The sequence below is a fragment of the Gallus gallus genome, chromosome 4 (assembly GCF_016699485.2).
Source record: "Gallus gallus isolate bGalGal1 chromosome 4, bGalGal1.mat.broiler.GRCg7b, whole genome shotgun sequence".
NCBI lineage: Eukaryota > Metazoa > Chordata > Aves > Galliformes > Phasianidae > Gallus > Gallus gallus.
In genome coordinates this window covers 30986747-31006688 of record NC_052535.1, presented here as the reverse complement: position 1 = coordinate 31006688, position 19942 = coordinate 30986747, and the positions used below count along the sequence as shown (strand labels likewise).

The following is a 19942-nucleotide window of genomic DNA, read 5'->3' as shown; positions in this document are numbered from 1 at the left end:
ATTCTGCAGCAGTCTCGGCAGGGATAGGGGTTGCAGGGCCTTTGTGCCTTAAAAAATTGTGCATGGATTCTCTGTGATGAGGTAACATCCTGCGACATTTCCTCATGTAAAGTGTGCTTTTAACTGCTTTTAAGTTTCACACTGATTCTTTTTACATCTTTGCCTTTTTTCCCCTACTTTAGTACTGTTGTTTCTAACTGTATTTTTTTAATGTTAGGAATTCCCTTTCACTGGGGTCTGTGGAATTATTGCGTCTAAAGAGCATTGTCCTTTTTGCTCTTTTTTGCATCGGTGTGCCGGTCCAGTGCATCTATTTTGGATGTCAGTTCTTCACCTTTCTGCTCCAGGCTGCGAGTTCATCTGTTCACAGAAATATCAATTTGGACGTCTTTGCAACTGCTTGTCTCTCTGGTGCTTGTGCCTCCTTTGCACTGGTGTGTACTTCAAAATAACAGACTGGACTTAATCGACAAAGCAGCAGCACATCAGTACAGTGCTGGAGTCTGGCATCTTTGGTTCAGCGCATAACACAGAAATCACTGTGTTAGCCCTCTGTATTCGCAGATAAATGAAGCTTAATGTCCCTGTTTGGGCTCTGATTTTGCCTAGTGGATTCTTTATTTAATCATTTTGGTCTGTGCTGCTTGTGGCTTTTCAACCTCTATTAGGTTTGCTGTCAGAGTCTGCCACCGCCACAGAACCAGCAGGTTCCCTGCCTAATTCTGTATACCTCTTGTATGTGTTGACCCTATTGTATTTGTGGGATTTATCATTATTTCACTACAGAACTTGGCAAGCTGTGGTTTTGTGGGGTTTTTGTTTGTTTGTTTGTTTTTGTTTTTTAAACACTGGAATGTTATAAAATTGGGGTAAGAATTAAAAGGCTCTCAAAGCATCCTAGTCCTGAAACAACTCTGCAGGGCATGAATAAGTAACAGATTGTTTGTCAGTCAAAATGAATCAGCTGATATGATCTTCCTTGTGAAAAATCTTTTTTTGCTCTCTGAAATTATTTAAGAATTTGGATTACTTGGAATCAGTGATTATAGGCTGAATTGAGCTCTGAAATTTTACATATTTTGGAACCTTGTGAGAAGATCAAAATGTATCAGATTCTGTGTTACAGAGGATGTACTCATCTGTGGCTTTACAATACATATTTTGTGTGACACAGACTTGAGCTGAATTTCTAAAGCCACAGTTTAGTTCTACATGGCCTGATTACATCTTCTGTTATTTCTATTTTTTTTTAATATTAGATGCAGTAGAAAGCTGTGCTGACATTTGTGCATGCTTATTCACAGTAATTGCAGACTCAGTAGAGATGGATATCTAAAGAAGGTATCAGCTGATTGAAGATTTCAGTTAAACACTTCTTTCAGCTTTGAAATGTTTTCCCTTATGCATCAGTGTGTATTGAATACGTGTATGAAGTCAGTATTGCCACACATGTTATAATGATACCTTGTATATACACATACTCTAAATTGCACTGTGGCATTATTAACTGTGACTTTCCTGTTTCAGCATCACATTACTTTTAGCATGAGCCATGAATGAGTGGTCTTTTCTTTGTCAATAGCTTTTCCTTTTCCCCAGTGTAGCCTCAATTTAGGGGATATTAGGGCATTTTTTTTAACTTAGAAAACAGTAACTCTACTGGCAAAGATCTTTGCTTTTTGCTTACAAAGTCTCAGATCTGCTCAGTTTAAGCTAACCTGGCTTCCCATTTGATCTCTGTCATACTGCGCACTAAACTGCTGACAGCTGCATTGGCCCACTCTGTCAGTGTGGCAGTGTGTTCAGTGCCTCATTGGGCTCCACTGAACGTTCTTTTAGAAGTTTGGCTATGTAGCACAAATGCAAGTCATGGCCTGAAGCAGTGATTGAGCACCTGGTGGGAAGGCAGGGCCAACCCAGGGGAGCTCAGGTGCATGCAGTGTACCTGAGTGATGGAAGGGGTGGAGCCAGGATCCACCCTTTCCCAGATCTCCTTTAAGGGTTGGCAGTGGAGGCAAGGGCATCTCTCTGGAGAGCCCTGTGCATCTGAGGCTTTCTGAAGGTAAGCAGTTTCTTTCCTTTGTTTCAGTGCCCATGGTAGTTGCATTTGAGCAACTCCTGACTTGTAGCAGCTTAGGACTTTGCTACTCTGTTGTCACTGCTATGCTTTCCATGGTGTTACAGGCTGTATGGCTGAGTTGTGTTCTCTCTTGAACATCTGGCAAGTGTGGAAGGTTAATGTTGAATGTTTTCACTGGAGTGCTGAACATTTCCTTTCATGGTTTCATATAAATCTGTTGTTCTTCAGCAGCAGGAAGCTTAGAAGTACTGTGAGGTGAGCACTGGTCTTCAGCTCGCTTAGCTTTTTGTGAGCCCTATGGAATGATGGAACATCCTCTGTTGGAAGGGACCCACGCAAAACATTGAGTCCAACTCCTGGATCCACAAGGAACCACCCAAGATTCAAACCATACTGTTCAAATGCTACTTGAGCTCTGTCAGCCTGGGGCTGTGACCACTACCCTGGGGACGCTATTTTAGTGCTGGCCACCTTGTGTTGGAGAACCTTTTCCTAATACCCAATGCAACCGCCCCCAACACAGCTCCATTCCATTTCCTCCAGCCCTGTTGCTGTCACCAGAGAGCAGAGCTCAGCGCTGCCCCTACCGCTCCCTGTAAGGGGCTGCAGGCTGCCCTCCGGCTAAACAAACCAGGGGACCTCAGCCACTCCTCAGATGCCCTCTAACTCCACATCACATGCAGAGTTGGTAGCAGATGGTCTGCCGTGTAGTTTATCAGGTCTATTTTCTTTGGTTACTGGGGTAGCAACTTAGAGGACTTCCCTCTTTGAGACATCTGCAAACAGACAGGGATGGCAGTGAGGAAGCCGACATCTATGAGGTCAATCCAGTGGCTTTGGCAGTTGGTGTGCAAAAACATCCTGTGGTAGCACTGGTGATGAAATCTCAAATACCTCTAAAATATTCCGTTTTATTTAACTGGCAATGGTGATAATTATTAATGGTATTACTATGGGAAGGAAGTGTTCTGGTATAATTGTTTTTGGGTCTCATGCTACTATTTCTGAAAGAATAAGGTAACAGAGGATATCAAGAGCCTCAAGAAAAATTAGGCAAGATAATGTGATCACTTAAAAATTAACACAAATCACAGCTGTATGAGAAAAGCTTTAAAAAGTTTTGTCAAACCATATAAAATGAGGAGAAAAAATAAAAGCAACTCCCCAGGCAAGGCTGAAATAGATGTATCGTATCTGGTGATGCACTGTTCTGTAGTATTTGGCATAATTTGAAAGTAGAATTTACTTTAAAATTTATAGGTGTTTGTAAAAGAGGGAAAAAAATACCGTAAGAAATAACTTCAGATTTAATTTCCTGAAAGTGCAAAAGTTAGGCAAAGTACAGCAGGTTTGCTTGTTTTCATGTGTTAATTCTGGTATTCTGAAAGCGTGCAAATGGCATTTGTCTTTGGATTTACAGAAACTCTAGATATTCAGAGTTTGAATTATTTAAACTCCCACAACACATGCACTTTTGCTTTTCAAGCTTGAGTTATAATTTAATTAAAAACTTCTGGTGCATCGCTGGCTATTTAAATATTAAAATGTTCCATGGATCACTTTCGATTATCTACTGTCCTAAAATTCCTGAAGATGTCAGATTTTTAAGATTCCCAAAGTTGCACTTGGAATTGTCTGTTGATGCAAAGGGGACTGTGATAATTACATACATCCATTAGTATCAGCAGAGGAGATAAACTTTGGGGAGGCTTAATGGGCATGTCTCAGTGACAGCTAGCAAAGAACATTTGGCATGATTAAGGATGGATTTGAATGTACTTGAAAATATACTCTCATTATGGACGCCCAGTGGAAGTTGCAGTACAAATGTTAAATTCCCCAGAAGAAGAGTTGTGTGGCAGGGAAGCTTTGAAATCCACTGTGGCCGTCATCCAAATTACTCTCTTCTCTTTGTGTCTTTCTGCTGTCAGATTCACTTTGTGATGCCCAAGTTGGCTCCCTGCATCTTTGAAAAGAGGCAACCTGTTGATTTCTGTGTTTCAGATTGTCCGAAGATACATCAAGGACTGGCTTGAAAGGAGGAAGCCTCCATTTGGCACTATCAGCAGCTGTGTGCTCCTGATGATCATCTACACTACGTTCTGTGATACTTTTGCCAATCCAAATATTGACCTTGATAAGTTCAGCTTGATTATAATAGTTTTTATAAGTAAGTATAATCTTAAAACACGTAATTCATCAGCAATTCTTGTGTGCAGTGAACTTAGGCGTACTGGAGGGAGTGGGGCTGAGGGAATACTGGCATGGGTTTAGAGCTTGTGCTTTCAGTGTACCCGGTAAACTAAATAGCTTACTTGACTTCTCGGGCACTGGATGCTTTTAGGAGATCGAGTAAGCATTTTGAGAGGTGAACCCTGCTATTTAGGTGTCCCTGACGTTGCTTGGTGATCCTTCCTTTCTAAAGGGGTGTGATTTCACTTTCCAGGCGTTCATGACTGTTCAGATTTTGGCTGCTTGGTTATTTAACAGCCATGTTTGCACAGAAGTATTCCAAACAAAAAAGGAAATATTTGCATTTGAGCTGTTACTCAGAAATGTTGTTATAACTTTTAAATAGTTCCTTACTGTTGTACAAACCTAAAAACTAGCTGGGAGTTTGAAGGTGTTAATACATTCCTGTGGATGAACACATTTGGTACAGAGTTTGTTTTAGAAGCACTCTATTCATTCAGCCTTAAGTAATGCACACATGAGAATAGACTGCTGGTATCTTTGCCATCAGTTAAAAATACACTTGCAGATCACTACCTCCCAGGGAAGGGCAGTGGTATACAGGCACTGTCTCTTCTCCCAGTAGGTAATTCCTGTCTCATTTCAGACTGTGCAGAGGCAGTTTCAGTTTGCTTAGAGGCAAAGTAACTGCAGCATATTACAGCATAAATAACATCTGAAGTTCCCTAAAACTGTTAAATTTTAAGAAATCAGTGCATTACCTTCCTCAGATGTGTGTACGTGCACGTTTCTGTCTAATAAAAATAATGTATCCTGTAGAAATTCAACTGTCATTGAAGTTACTGGGAAATTTGCCCTGTCCTTTGAGGGTCAGTTTTCATTCTGTGTTACGTGTTCTAATTGTGGCAGTTTTGGGGGGTTGTGAAACCGTGTGTGTATGTAAAATATCACATGAAACTATAATTTTTACTGTGTAAACGCTTTATTCTGAAACCAATGAAGGAAGCCGTTCTAATGAGCTTTTTCAGAACGGAGTGAATAATCATTTGCCCAGGCACCTGAGAAGGACCAACAAGCTTAAATAAGAGCGGAGTTGTCAGGGGAAAGAGAAGGGCATAGAAATCTCCATCTCCGCCTTAACATACAGAGAAACTGAGAATTAAGTAATTTAGTTACTGTGATGACCACTTTGAAACAAGTTGCCTTTCAGATAAGAAGGTGTGTTCTTTCTGGAACAGTTGCTGTAAAGTGGTTGCTTCCATTGCCTGACTTAAAATTTCTTTTTGTGGAGTGTGCTTGGCATTGTGCCGTGTGTGATTACATGCACGGCCTGTAGTGCTATGCGTTAGAAATTGTCACATATACTTTTAATTTCCAGTGTGCATAATGGGAGTTTCTTCATACAAATATTAACGTAAGCCTCGAAACTGCTGAGATGATGTCTGTTTTTTTTCCTAAAATATTTATAAAACTGAACAGTAAGGAATTGTGGAGATGAAGATATGCATGTTGTATTGTAGACAAAAGTTTCTGTACCTTCATTGGGTGTGTTGGCTGGGTGCCTGTGTTGTGTTATATACCACAGTGGGAAACTAGCACGAAGATTTTGAGATGAAACCACGTTTATTATTCTGCTGATTAATGTTTTCATGTAGTTTTTATGTTAATATTCTAGCCACAGCAAAACATGCACGAGGGATAATTGGTAGCAGTGCTTGCATATTGCTTTACAGAATTATATCTATTAAGGGATTTTTTTCTGTGCATATTAAATTAATGTACTTAAGTTGCAGAAAAACTGTAGTTCAGGAACAATGGATTGATTCTGTAGTTCATGAAGGAAGTATTAAGTGCATGCTGAGGTGACATTTATATATCCTAGGAAATGTATGTAAGAGAAGGAAAATGTCACTGATAATAGCTAATATCCCTGCCACGTTGCTCAGTTATAAACTCAGGTCACAGTCAGATGCATCGTCTTGGCTTGCAGTACCCTCGGGCACGTCAGCCTTATTGCACTCAAGTTTTGCAAGGAAAAGGGAGAGAACTCACCCTAGATTCTGCTGAAAGTAAAAGCCCTCCCTCCGTGGTGCACACAGGGCCCGGAAAGGTCTGCGTAGGTCATAGGGCTTCTCCTCCAGCTCAGCAGGGAGTTCCTGCCCTCCGGCACAGAGCTGGTCTCTGCAGCCCCAGCAGCTACTCGTGGCACAGCTGGGGAGCCGCCTGCTTTCCTGAACTCATTCCCAACATCACCACAGATCGAGTGTGGGCTCTGCATGGCCCAGAACCCCTGCAGGTATCGTGTGAGCTGGCAGAGAGGAGATCTCCCCTCAGTATGTGCAAGACACAGCCACGCTTGCAGAGTTGACTGAGCTTGAATGAACAGCTGCTTTGTCTGGTGTACACTGCCCAGTTCAGGAATTAGCCTTTGTCTCACAGGGAATTAAATGTGTATAATTATCTTCTGTTAATTATTATCATTCATCAGGAGAGTAATATATCCAGTGTGTGCGAATATTTTATTGCAGTTGTGCTTACACACTGTACTTTCTTCTGTTAAATAGAACGGGACTTCATTTAAATACTTGGCAACCAGAGCACATCCGAGAAACGTTACGTTGTTGACCCAATAAGCAAAACTAGTGAGAACAGATGAGCAGCGTGCAACAGTGAGCTTCTGCCATTCATTGTTTCAATAAACACTTGATCCAGAAGTTACCTCAGGAAGAACCTGTGCAGCCAGAGTACTAGCGCTAGCTTTCTCACGTGTGGTGATGTGTGTTCTTCCAGCGGTGATTGTCCTAATCAGCAGCTTTAAGGGTTGTCTGTCATTGGGTTTCTCTGGATTGACTTGGTCCAGCCTGGCTTCTGATCTCTTGTGTAGGTACAGAAGGCAGGTACGCAGCACTCACAGGGATTTTAGGGATATTTACTGCTGTGATGCAAGTCTAATTTCAACTTGTTTCTCTTTCAGTATTTTCTGTTCAGATGAGCTTCATGTTTTTGACTTTCCTCTTCTCTACAAGGTAATGGAGCATCCTGAAACAGAGCACTTGAATATCTTTGTGTGATGCTCTTGTTTTGAGCGATACAAAAATGTCTAAAGAGCGGGTTTCTGGATAGGGGTGACCTCATTTTGGTATCTCATCTTGTCCTTACTGCGTTTTCTCTGTTAGGATTTCGTAAGCTAAGGGAACAGGACCTGAATTCTGTCCTTTCTTGTGTGTTAATTACAGAGTTGTTAAATCTCAATCAATCACTGCTATGTCTCATCCACTGAAAAAAAAAATGGATTTGCACAGATGTCACTGAAGGTATAATTTGCCCTACAGACATGCTGATGACATATGAGAGAGAGAACTCAGTTTGACTTTTTACATCTCAAGACACATTTGCTGGGCTGGCAGTCCCATCTTCTTTGTACTTGTCAAACGTGTTACATTTATATGGTGATTCTTAACAGGCAGTTGTCCTGAACTAACGTTTGGTAGAGATACATTTCTTTTCATTTTAAATATCGACTAGGAGGAAAAGTTGTACATCCACTTCTCAAAAAATAGAACAGTCAGAATGGTGTTATTGAGAGGCTTAGTGATCCAAAGGCATCACTTGAGCTAGTTAGAATGGCCACTATTGTCCTCTGATTGGTGCTTTCTGGAGCATTGTCCTCAGCAGCACACTGCTGAATGCAAAGGGCCATAATACAGCAGACAGCAGACATATGCTTTATATAAATGACACAACATCTGTAAGGGAGAATCATAAAGGAGAGTGCCATGTCTTACAGCTACTTATACTTTTTTTTTAGTGCCACGAGAAAATTTTTCTGTGACAAGGTCATACTCTGACCTTGGAAGGCAATTTTAAATAACTTTTAAATGGCTGCATCTGAGCTGGGGAAAAAACCTGTCCCAACTGTAAAATCTAAAATGTTTTAAATTGTAACCGGCTTGGACACTATGATAAATATTTAGAATCTCAGAAAAGGATTCCAGATTTGGACTGAAGGGTGTGATCCAGTCATACACCTCTGTGTGTCATTTTTTTTCACCCTTCCTGACATTACTTCCAATGCCTAAACCCTTAGATACAGTTTTTCTCTGAAGTGGAAGAAAACTATGTATTCTAAGCAATGTTTATAGCATGGAATCGATAAACTATCTAAATTGGGTGTTTTATTGTCATTACAGACTAGGAAAAGAAATCATAGGTAGTTTTCTCTTTTTTTACAGAGGTGAGCTGGCCACTGCTATAGCACGTTTGCAGAAGTAGCCCCTGCTGGAATTAAGTTGTGTCCTATATACTGTGTGTTTAGAACTCTTCCCCTTCACAAGAGGGTATATTCGTTGGAGTTTGCCACAACTGAGAAACAACTCTGCTTAAAAATAAATAAACACTACCATTCATTTGTGTATTATTTCTGTCACTAGCGCTGATCAAAGGGATGTGAATATGCATATGGATCCTCAAAGTAATGCATTTGATCAATGATGTTTTAAGAGTTTTTTTTTCTAATAGAGGTTATTAAAACTTTTTTTTTCCTAGGAGTAACTCTGGTTTCACACCAGCGGACACAGTGGCTATCATTTTTTGTTCCACACACAAATCTCTCACCCTGGGTAAGTCAGAAGATGAGCTTCTAAGCAAAACAGCAGTAACATTCATGCCTTGCTTTCTTGAAGGAAAAAAAAGTTGTTGATTGCTGGCTTTTCTGCTTAAGGGTTTTGTTTTTAGTGTGAAAAGTAATACTATCTGTACAATGTTAGTAGTAGGATAATATTTTTGCACAGATAAGAGATATGCTTATTACAGGGCAGGAAAAAGAGTCTTCTGAGATTTCAGTGGTTGTACAGTAAGACCTTCTCGCTTCCAGAAAGCTGGGCTTTTCTCGTGCTGCTGTTCTGTTGCCAGTATTGATGACATTTCAACTTTGTTACAGAAAACATTCTAAGGTCCATCTCTCCCGGCTCACAGTAAAGATGATATACTAAAAAACTAGGATGCATAAGTGAAAAATAAAAGCATGGAGTGCATTCAGAAATCACATGCAGATGATGCTGTCTTTTGTTTAACGTGAGCCAAACATAGGGATTTAAGTCTGCAGGTTTTTTCTGTCTGTGTGTGACATTGTTTTATTTATTAGAATTAATTTATTGAAAGACTATTGAGATATTTGTCATTTGAAATCCCTCAGTGATGATAAGATGTTCTGGTGTAAATCACAAAATACTGCTAAATTGGAGTCCCACTTAGAGCTGCCTGATACTGCTACGTCCATTACATTCAGCCAGTGAAATGACTAGTACTTGAATATTTTTGTACTGTTTTTGAAAATAGTCACATACACTTCATCAAATATGTTTTTATAAGTCTTTTCAGGATTCTGTCTTTCAAAGATAAGTGCAGCTGATGTTAATAAGACAGATATGAGCTAAGTCTGAAATAAAGAAAGAACAACTTAGGACTTAGAGAGCTGAGGTCTTTTCAGGTCAGTTTGATGTGGCAAAAGTAATCTCTGGATTCTTTGCTTCAGCCAGACGTGTGCTGCAGAGTGGTTAAAAAGGGTCCTTGGCAGACTGTGGGAGGTGAATGAGTTCCGAGAAGACGAGAAAGGCAAATTTAATGCCTCCTTTCAAAATGGAAATGGGGAGGGGCTGAGGACTTGTAGGTCAGTGAGTTAAACCTCACAGAAAATTACTGAAATGTTTAAATAATTCTAACAGTGTAGTAGGAAACTAGAAAATGAGTAGCAGCCCCATAGATTTGTCAAGTAAGTGCTTACTAGATCAAGCTAAATTAATTTCCTTTCACACGTGGTCCTATGGATTGCAGAGAGGTAGAAAAGGTCGCATGGGTTGAGAATATTATGGCTTCTGACACAATGGCATGGTCTTTGGGGTTCAAAAATGATGTGGGCCAACTGAAAAGAGATGGGAGGAGCATACTATAAATGATCTTCAGTCTCAAAAACGTGACCCTTCAGGAGAATTCTTCAGAGATGACAACAGAAAAGAAGTAGTGGTCTTGAAATGCGTAAATGGTTGATGCAAACTAGGAAAAAGAAGTCCCTCTTTCACAGTGGACTTTGAAAAGGAAAAAAAGCTTTGCTACAATGAAGAAGATTTAAGGTAACAGTCAAGGAAACCACTCTAATTTAAAAAACTCTTTAGCTGAGGGATATATTGCCTATTGACGTCTTGGAATCCCTTATCACTGTAAGCAAGCCTCAGTCGGGAATTAGATAAACTAGAGCTGATTCTGACTTAAAGCAGAAGGTAAATGACGTTTGAGGTTCTTTCCAGCCAAACGTTCTGTGAAACTGAAGCTTCAACTAGCAAATGAGATGGTAATTGGGAGGACAGTTACAATTGTATTTAGAGAAAGCAACCCCGCACCGCAGTCATAATGCCCTGCTGTACTCGCTGCGGTATGGAGATGCATAGGAACTTAAGACACAACTGTGATATTACACAGGAGAAGTTGGTTGTATTTGATAGCACAAATGTTAATTCCCTCCTTTTTTTTCCTGGTGAAATCAGTTTTATATGCATTCTGTCAATACACCTTGCCACAGCTCTGAGAGAATAACTGCAAATTGTTTTTTTAGTATTTAAGTGCTGAATTGAGCATGAGCTCTGGGAGCCATCTCTGGTAAGGCCAAAGGCCCCGTCGCTCTCCTGAGTACTTTTGCACAGTGTTCACATGTTGTAGGCCTGCACACTGTGCAGCAGTTTCAAGCTGGCTGGCTTTGAGACCAGTGTTATTCTACTTCATTACTAGTACCAGGTCCTGATAAGACAGAGCTGCTTAAATACGCATTTGTGTGAATAAAAAGGTTTTGTAAATCTGTAATAAGATGAGGTATGGTTCTGTGCTAATGCTGTAAACTAGATTTGTTAACCAGAGCAACTAGCATTTATTCCTTCACTGAAGGTGACAGCAGAGAGGGTATAATTTGTTCTTAAGGATCAGCAGTTTCTGAGTGACAGTAAAATCTATCTGCAGCACAGTCTTGTCTGCCCTGATCTTAGCAGAAACAAGAACAGACATTGCTGTTTTGCCCCTTATTCTTTTGTTGTTCCGTCGCATTCTCAGTGTCCAGAGGTGTTTGCTATAGACCATTCAATGAGAAACCTTCTGTTCTCCTGTAGCAGGAAGAGTTTTTTCCTCACCCTTCTGAAAGTACAACTACATCTCAGGGTCTGGTTTCACACGCATTGTGGAACTCTGCTTTGTTTGTCTTCAAGATTCCAGTGGTAGCGTATAAATGACCCCCCAACACTTGTTCTTTCACTTTGAAAGTGATTTCTCTCAGCTTGGCAGGTGAAGTTCCAGATAGGTACGTCTGGTCCCTTCCCTGGGGAGTTTCCAGTGGTACCAGCAAAAGTGGGAGAAGAGCTGACAGCTTTAAAGCTTTAGAAGTGGTAATGGGAAAGGCATGAGAAGACTTTTATAAAAGTCACTTTCTCCCACACCATATTATGAAACCAACTAATTCCCATGCAGTGCATGCTCATGAGGCCAACTGCCACTTCCACTGTTGAATCCATGAATAAGTGCTCGCTTTGCACGGAGATGAGTGCTGTTCCCATATGCTGGGTTTTATTTTGTAGACAGAACAGTTGACACACTTTTTGTCTCAAGGATCAGAGTGCAGGGCATGTCTGTGTAAGGACAAATTACACAGGCTAGGTGCCTTTGTGTTTCTTAGTTAGAAGCACGAGCTGGTATTTCTGAATAGAGGTGGGTGCTTTGGCAGCTGTTTTTTGTTGTTTTTTTTTTAATATAGTGCATCATGTGCAGAGAAAAAAGATTTCATTTAAGGAGTGAAACAAGATATAAACTTAAAAGTAGCGAAGATAAACAGAGTACTCACAATGCCCTCTGGCACGTTCACCCGCACTTTGTTCTCTTTCTCTCCTCCCTACTCACATATATGCACAGTACATGTGAGCGCACACATACGCAGACATTTGATGCATGGCTTTTATTAGTGCATTTGCCATTGATTGATTAGTACTTAGTATTAGTACTTCTTCTATTGATTGATTGCAGATGAAGTGACTATTTGACCTTTAATTATGAGCCTTGCTATTGAAAATGACATTGAGCTATGGCTTCACATAATCCATCTGGAGAGCCCGACATAATGCCATTCCCTGGAGTTCATTCAGTAAGAAGAGAAGAGGCCTCAAGGAAGTGAAAAGCTATCAGTGAGGCTCATCTAAAAAATAGTGCAGTTGTTGCTTGGACTTGCACAAAAGTTGCAACTGAGTACAGAATGTTGTTTTTTGCGTAATTAAGTGCTAGACGGAAGTTTCAACTCCAAAATTAAGAATCAGAATTGTCAATAAATATTCTTATTTAATACTTTCCATTACTCTGTAGAGTTATTTTATGAACAGAAAATGTAATACTGCTACGTTTTCAGGCAACCACAAATGTAAATGTCAGTATGGTATGTGTAATGAACAACAGATCGGTCTTGTTTTGTTTTTGTAAGTAGCCCTTATAATGAAATTAGGGTATTGGTTGTGATGCATAGAGCATTTTTTCCCTCATCCGTATTTTGCAATGTACCAGTTCTTTCATCGTGGAATTCTTAAAGTAATGCAGTCAAAGTTTCTAGAGTACATAATACTTCCAGGAAAAAATAGAATTAATTTTGGAAATAAAAGGCAAAGTCGTGACTTTCCTTTGTAGTGTTTTAATTTCAATCCAATTTGTTTTTGAAATACACAGCTTATTTCTCCATGAGCGCAGCATTGATAATCTATCCTTGAACAGCTCTTAATAGCACTGTGTAATGCACAAGTTGATTCACAGGCAGTTAAATTGTCTATAAGCAGCACCAGCCAATTAATAACAGCGTGAAATTCAACAGAGGTTACAGGCATTCTGTAATAGAAAAGGGAGATGATAAAGTCAGATGCACTGCCTTACGTGAATATTCAAACCAAACTCTGTGATATTCGTGAAATGGAGTGGCTTTTCTCTGCTCCTGGCAGAGAACTGTCCTCTATTCGTGCAGGGTACTAACTGTGACTAGCTTTAAATATATGAACAATTCCAGAAAGATCTATAGAATATTCCTGATTAAGTGCTCTTAGAAAGTTTTCAAGAATAAGACTTGTGATACTGTGTTTTTGACTTCTAATATTTTCATTTGAGTGTTGAACAAGAGGCATTTCTGCTGGTATCCTATCATACTTCTCTGTGTTGTGAGGGCATATTTGCTTACCTGTTCCAGAATTTTTATCCAGGTATCTGATAGAGTGATGGAAATGGAAATGGTCTGCCTGCTGCTCTGCCTGTAATTGGTGGGATGCTGACCCCTAGAGATGAAGGGAAAGCTGTGAGGGAAATATGGTGGAAGGAGTGAGTACCTTGCGGAGGCCATGTCTGCGCCAATACGTACCCCTCGCTTCTGCCAGAGAGTTAGGAGCGGGGCCCTGTTGATCCCCAACCTACTCCTGAGATCTCAGGGAATTTGGTGGTTGCTAGAACCTTCCACAGTTTTTGATACTGCGGCTCTTTAGGCCAAACTGAAAAGTTGTTGTTCTCATCTCTGAGATTTATGTTATCAGAACAGTGTAAATGTTTTCTACCAGCACACATTGCCTAATCCACCCAAGGTGGAATGTCATTTTGCATGTGCAAGCATTTCTCTAATACAAAGCCCACCAGTCACTTGAAGAGTCTCTCCTTGAGAAGTCAAACTGACAGTTCTGAGCAGCCTGCGGTTGCATGGATAGTCTGCATCAGAGCATCTCTTTTATGTTCCCTTGCTGCTTGTATGCGTGGCTGGGCAAGTACACACTGCTTATCTCCTTCATACCAGGGTATCCCAAAGCTGTACTTTCAGGAAGAAAATGCCTAACAGGCCAACGTTAATGTCAGAAACGGTTTAGTCCGATGACTTCTAGTAGCTTTTGGACACAGAGTAACTGATTCTCTGTTGCTTTTTTTTTTTTTCACCAGACTTGCGATATAGCACGTTTGATATATTGCAGTTTACTCAATTTTTATCTCTGTGATTTCAGAAGGGGAAATACTGGAGAAAATTAGGGAATCTCCTATCTGTTCTGACCTGAAATGTATGTTTCTTTGATTAGACTTTGAATGCAGCTAGAAATTCTGCACTGGCTCCCAGGCTTCCTTTTCATCTGTGTATACTCTGCCAGTAGTAGGGTTTTTATTAATATTTAGAAAGTTTGCCTCCAGCAGTACTAAAATGTGCATCAGAGGACAACAGTTGTTTACTGTGTTTGAACTGCAGAATCTCACCCAGGAGATCTCATTCACTTGAAGTTTACATCTCTCAATCTCGACTTACAGAAAAAGATCGATGAATAACAATTGTCATTTCAGAGTTGCACCTCTCCAATTATTTATTTGGTTGTGTGTCTTCCCAGATGTACACATAATTGGATCAGACACTAAAAACCAGATTGCAGGTTTTTAATGACAGCAAGCTCATACCTCTTTATAATAATTTAAAAAAAAAATAAACGCACATACCCATCTGTAAAATGATAATGACACTAGAGCCCTCTCAACCCTCCCTCCCCACCAAAAAACAGTTAAAGTTAATTTATCTACTTTTAAAAACTACATTATACTCAGCAGACAGCTGACAGGTTACCCTTGGGAAGATCCACGTTTGGACATGACTCAAGAATTTTTTTTTTACCTCAAGCTGGCAGAGGCTACAAGTGTCACCCATACTAAAACTGCCGAGTATTGAAGATGATGTTGAGTCTCCCTGAGAGACTTGCATCTACATTTGCCACTCTCTGTGCACCTGGCAGCCAGTCTGAGCTGTTGACTCCAGACACTTTGGAACAACTGGGTGCGAAGATGTAGAAAAAAGTAATCACAACAACAGCAGCAAAACTTAGAAATTTTGCAGTCCTATTATGGTGGAGTCTTGGGAATCTAGAAGAGGGATCGTCCTCTGAAAACTGCTGTGACCACTGCAGGCACACAACCCTAACTGCTGCAATTTTAGGATGGGAAATAGCATCCCTCAGTATTTCTAGGTACTGTGCTGTTTTCTCCAAAAATCTTCTGCAATGACTGGAGCATCGAAGCTTGTCTGGTCTCATGTCACAGCATCTCTTTTTGGGTACAGGAATCAAGTAAAGAGAAAATTGAAGGGAAAAATCATGCCAGTATTCCTAAAAAATTATTTTTCTCTTTATTGAAAGAATTGCTTTCTTTTATAGTTTATAATGAATGTGTGGCATCGCGTTTTTCTTTGCATCAAGGCTACTGGTGAAAAAGACTTCAAAAAAAAATCTAGTTAGAAGATAATTCGGAGTGTAATCCTTCTTACGTTTACAAAAATAATAGCAGTGGCTATAAAACACCACTCACTTGAAGGGGTGAACTGAGAGCAATTAATCAGGAATATTGTATAGGTCTTCATGGAATTGTAGCAGTGACTATAATAGTTTTTTTTTTTAATATGTAAACAAAACCCACATAATCAAAGCTTCAGTGCTCAGAGAGATGTTAGCCTCAGCTGTCAAACTCTGTCCAGAAATTGTTTTGTTAGTGGGTCTAACATGCTAAGCTTCAAAAGCTATTGATTATGAGAATTGTAGAGGAAGGAACTGCTTAAACTGTGTTTATTTAAACTTTGAACCTTAGATATTTCTGGTGAATTACAAGGAAGATTTTACCCTGTGTCTTCTGTATGTATATGTATATATGAAGAGTGAATTAAAATTGAAGTAATGAAAAGCACTGAAGAGCTAGGATCAGCTTACACCGTTGAAGTGCCTGCACTGTGGTCCCAAATTAAGGATAAGACGTATCTAAAGTATGACTTGTGATGGTTCAATTCCTTCTCATGTTCCCTGCTAACTAATGATTACTACCATGTTGTCAGGTGGGTGGAGATGTTCTGGAGCCTGAGGATCTAGTCTTCTGTTGTTGGTGTTAAATGTTTCATTGTTAGCAGCTGGTAAGATTGCCTATGTTGTTCATTAAACATCGCTTCCAATCTGAACACATGTTGAAACCCCAGAAATAGACAAACTGTGCTTTCTTTCTCTTCCATCCTTCATGTTTATTTACTTAAAAGTTTGATGGAGTCAAGATGTGCCGTTCCCTAGTAACTGTACTTACATTTAACTTAAATTGCTGATGTATGATGAGTGTAGTGATCCACTTAACTGAAGAATAATAATAATTAAGAGCATTCAAAGCATGCCAGATTTTCTTCTTTTTTTTAATCTTTTCTAGTTATGACAAAAGAAATACCTTATTCCGTATTTTTTCTCCATCCTTACCTGAGAGTTATACCGGCCCACTCCCTTACAACCTAGCGCGGCTGTCAGTGACATTCTTGCATCCTAACACAATTGTATGGATTGCACTGTGTGATCACAGCACTCTGACTCAGTACAGAAGCCTTCACAATAATTCAAGTCCTCCAGAGGAGAAAAATCATCTAGTGTAATGTGAAGGCCTGTTGAATATTCTGGTAATGCAGTTCTTTCGCGAGGAGGAGGATAAAGGTGGAAGTGTTTGAAGATTAGGGTCTGTGCACACCTTCAACTGAACTAGGTCTGTTCATATTGCAGTTTTCCTTTGCAGCCATTCCAGACTCCTTTAATCTCTCACCAGTGCCTTGTAAAAACTCCTAGACAGATGTTTGTTTTTACCTCTTCACGAGTCTGGCTGTTGTTTTGGGTTTTTTGGTTTTTTTTTTTTTGCTTCCCCTTACACTTCTCACTGAGCTGAAATATGAAAATGTGCAGATAAAAATAACTCTTTTTTTTTTTTTCCCCTGGTAATGTTTTAAGCACAATTCTCTGTCGAGCACGTGTAGATGTGGGTAGAAAGGCAAGAGGAATATAGTCTCAAATGCTACTTCCATTGCAAGTTCTTCCTAGTCAGATACTGCCATATTATCTGCTGGCAGTTGTGGTTGTGCTGATGGATGGTGTCCTTATCCCTACCACCACAAGTAGTTTTCCGTGATAGCATTAAGTTTGGTCATTGAAGTGTAATTGAACTAAAAGTGTAATTGAACTGCAAACCATTGTGCAGGCCTGTCTAACCATAGTGGATTGGAGTCTCACTTTGGTGTGGTTATTTCCTTCTGGACAAGAGAGTAGTGAAGGTTATGTATTATTTCTCTCAGTCCTGATCCTTCTGAAGAGTACACAGTGACTCTAAGGTTTACAACCTCTTGGTGAGGGCTAAGAGTGAAAAAGCAATCCTAGAGTTGCAGGTGGAGTTGTGCTGGAAAATGATGACCAGATTCTACTCTGAGGAAGTCTTTACCTGTGGAAGAGAGTTTGGCTGCCAGTTTTAGGCTCAGCTTCCATTAATCTATTCTCCCTCCAACTTAATATGATTTTCTATTACACTGGTTCTTTCTTCAGCTAAAATGGCTATGCTTGAGAGTGAGCAAGTATTTGTATGGATATTAGTATTCAGATGTCATTCAGCTATTTCCACACCTGAAAGAAACTTGTCTTGGGGGAAGAGCATTTAACTTGAGTTCAGCGCATATTGTGGAAAAGATGATTAAGTAAATATAATCCCTAATTGGTTATTTTATCAGAGGCATCTGCTTCTATGGTGATATCAGTATGTGATAGCAGAATCTCAGCAAGGACAGTGAACTTCTACTCCTGTCTAGCCTTCACTGAGGACAGGCATGGCGTTTAAACCTCTGTCTCCTCAAAACTAACCATTACAACGTGATTTGCCTGGGAAAAAGAAGGGAGATCCGTAAGAAAGTTTGCCAACAAGAGATTAATGGTGTATTACCATTCTGGTATCTGTGTGCTGGTTACGTTCTGGTAGCTATGTGCATGAACAACCTCTTTCTAATCCTGCTGCCAGATCTCACCACCCATCCCCACGATGCTGTCACTGGGCCGCACGTGATGCTATCCTGAAACTCTGTGCTAAAATTTCAGGTGCTCATTTGTCACTGTCTTTGCAAGACTAAGCTCAGAAAATCTCTGCTTTGACACTTTAGGAGAGCTTTAATGCAGTGTATGTTTCTCTTTGAAGGCTCTTTCTCAGTTTAAAAAAAGGAATATCACTTGGCCTAGAGATGTTCCCTTCATATCAACCCCTGAAAAGATTCTTCAGAAAGACGTCATAGCACAGAGAGTGTCAGAGAAGCTGCCATTATACAACTGCTTCATTTTGTGTATTACAGTTGAACGTTATGGCAATTGAGAATTCTGAAATGAATAGGTGAGTGGAAAAGAGAATTGTAAATCTAAAGATAAAGGATTTTCTTCTAAGTACTTCCACTGTCTCTAACAGTTGTTTGATGCTCTGATTCCTTGTGCTTCCATAGCCTTAGCAGTGACCTCTTTGTTTTGTTCCAAATCTCTTTTCCTAAGACGAAATGCTGGAGCATTTTGTGATTTGGAATGCATTTTGGTAATGTAAGCAATAAAGTTTTAGGATAAATTGTTTGCTGTGAGGACATTTAAAAGGAAAAATCTATACAGTAAAGTATGTAAGTAGAGCATCTAGCAATAATTCTGCTCTGGGTGTGAGAGATAATGGCCTATGTTTCGGTGGTAATAAAAATGTTCTATTAAGTTCTCTGAACCCGTTGCAATGTGATAGAAAACAACAAATGATGAAACACTGCTTTGAGGGGAGCTTACACATTCAGTGAGCATAAAATAAACATATTAAAATAGAAAAAAAAAGCTGATTTTCAGTACTTATTGTTTTATCACTTCCATCATGGGTATAGGATAAAAGAAAACTCTTACTTGCTTGTTAGAAGAAGAAAGCTCTTACTTGAAGTTCTTACTTGGCAGATGTCAGTTGAAAGCTCTGCTATGGAATATGCTGCAATGTCAAACTCTGTTGGGTAATTTTAGACAAATGTGTCATGTGTGACATGGAAATATGGCATGCTGTACATTAGTGATTTCCCAAGTGTTTGAATCAGGTAGTAATGTGCTGAGAAAGTGCTCTTTATCTTTCCACACTGTGTACTTGTATAGCAGTGGGGAAAGGCTTTTGGTAGAAATTACTTTAGTCAGAAAAAGAATCCATTTACAATATGTGCCTCCTAACATCTTTCAGACAATGCATTGTATTAAAGAGGCATTTTTTGATTAATGTTTTATAAACATTTTTCAGCATGACAGCTTAAAGTCCCTGTAAAATTGTAAATGCGTGCATAGTGCTCACTTCCATAAAGTCAAATGCCATCTCATAAAGTCTGGCTGGATCCCATCAGTGACAGTGACACAGAATCAGTACCTTGGAGCATTAAAATTAATTTGCTTCATTTATATTACTGCTGTGATAGCTAGATGAAAAGAGTCCTATATTTAAATTCTCCTAAAAAATATTTTCAGATGTTTTAGGATTTTCATTATTATTATTTTACAGTTAACCGAACGCAGAGAGGTACAGCAAACCATTTTCATGGACCTTTTACGAAGGTGGTGACCAACTTTGAAAGTGGGAAAGAGGAGCACATGGGATGTTGTGTTGGATACAAAGCTGGAGGAGGGCTAAACAGCTTTCAGCTGTGTAGGCTACTAGAGAAATAGGGGCCGTAAGCCAGGGCTGATAAGCCACAGCCTTAGAACAAGAGTGGAATACCCTAGAGCAATGGAGAGCAACCAGGGCTTTCCCATACCAGAAAATGAGAGTAGTTTT

General features: G+C 39.8%; 1 protein-coding gene across 5 annotated transcripts in view; it reads left to right on the top strand.

Annotated features, from left to right (window-relative positions):
- Positions 1-19942, top strand: part of SLC10A7 (solute carrier family 10 member 7) — a 151577-nt gene that overhangs the window by 119498 nt on the left and 12137 nt on the right. For all 5 annotated transcript variants that reach the window (XM_015276181.4, XM_015276179.4, NM_001031131.2 and 2 more), the window contains 3 exons: positions 4085-4250; positions 7248-7299; positions 8819-8892. In XM_015276181.4, coding sequence (XP_015131667.1) covers positions 4085-4250; positions 7248-7299; positions 8819-8892 — 292 coding nt within the window. The remainder of the gene's footprint in view (positions 1-4084; positions 4251-7247; positions 7300-8818; positions 8893-19942) is intronic.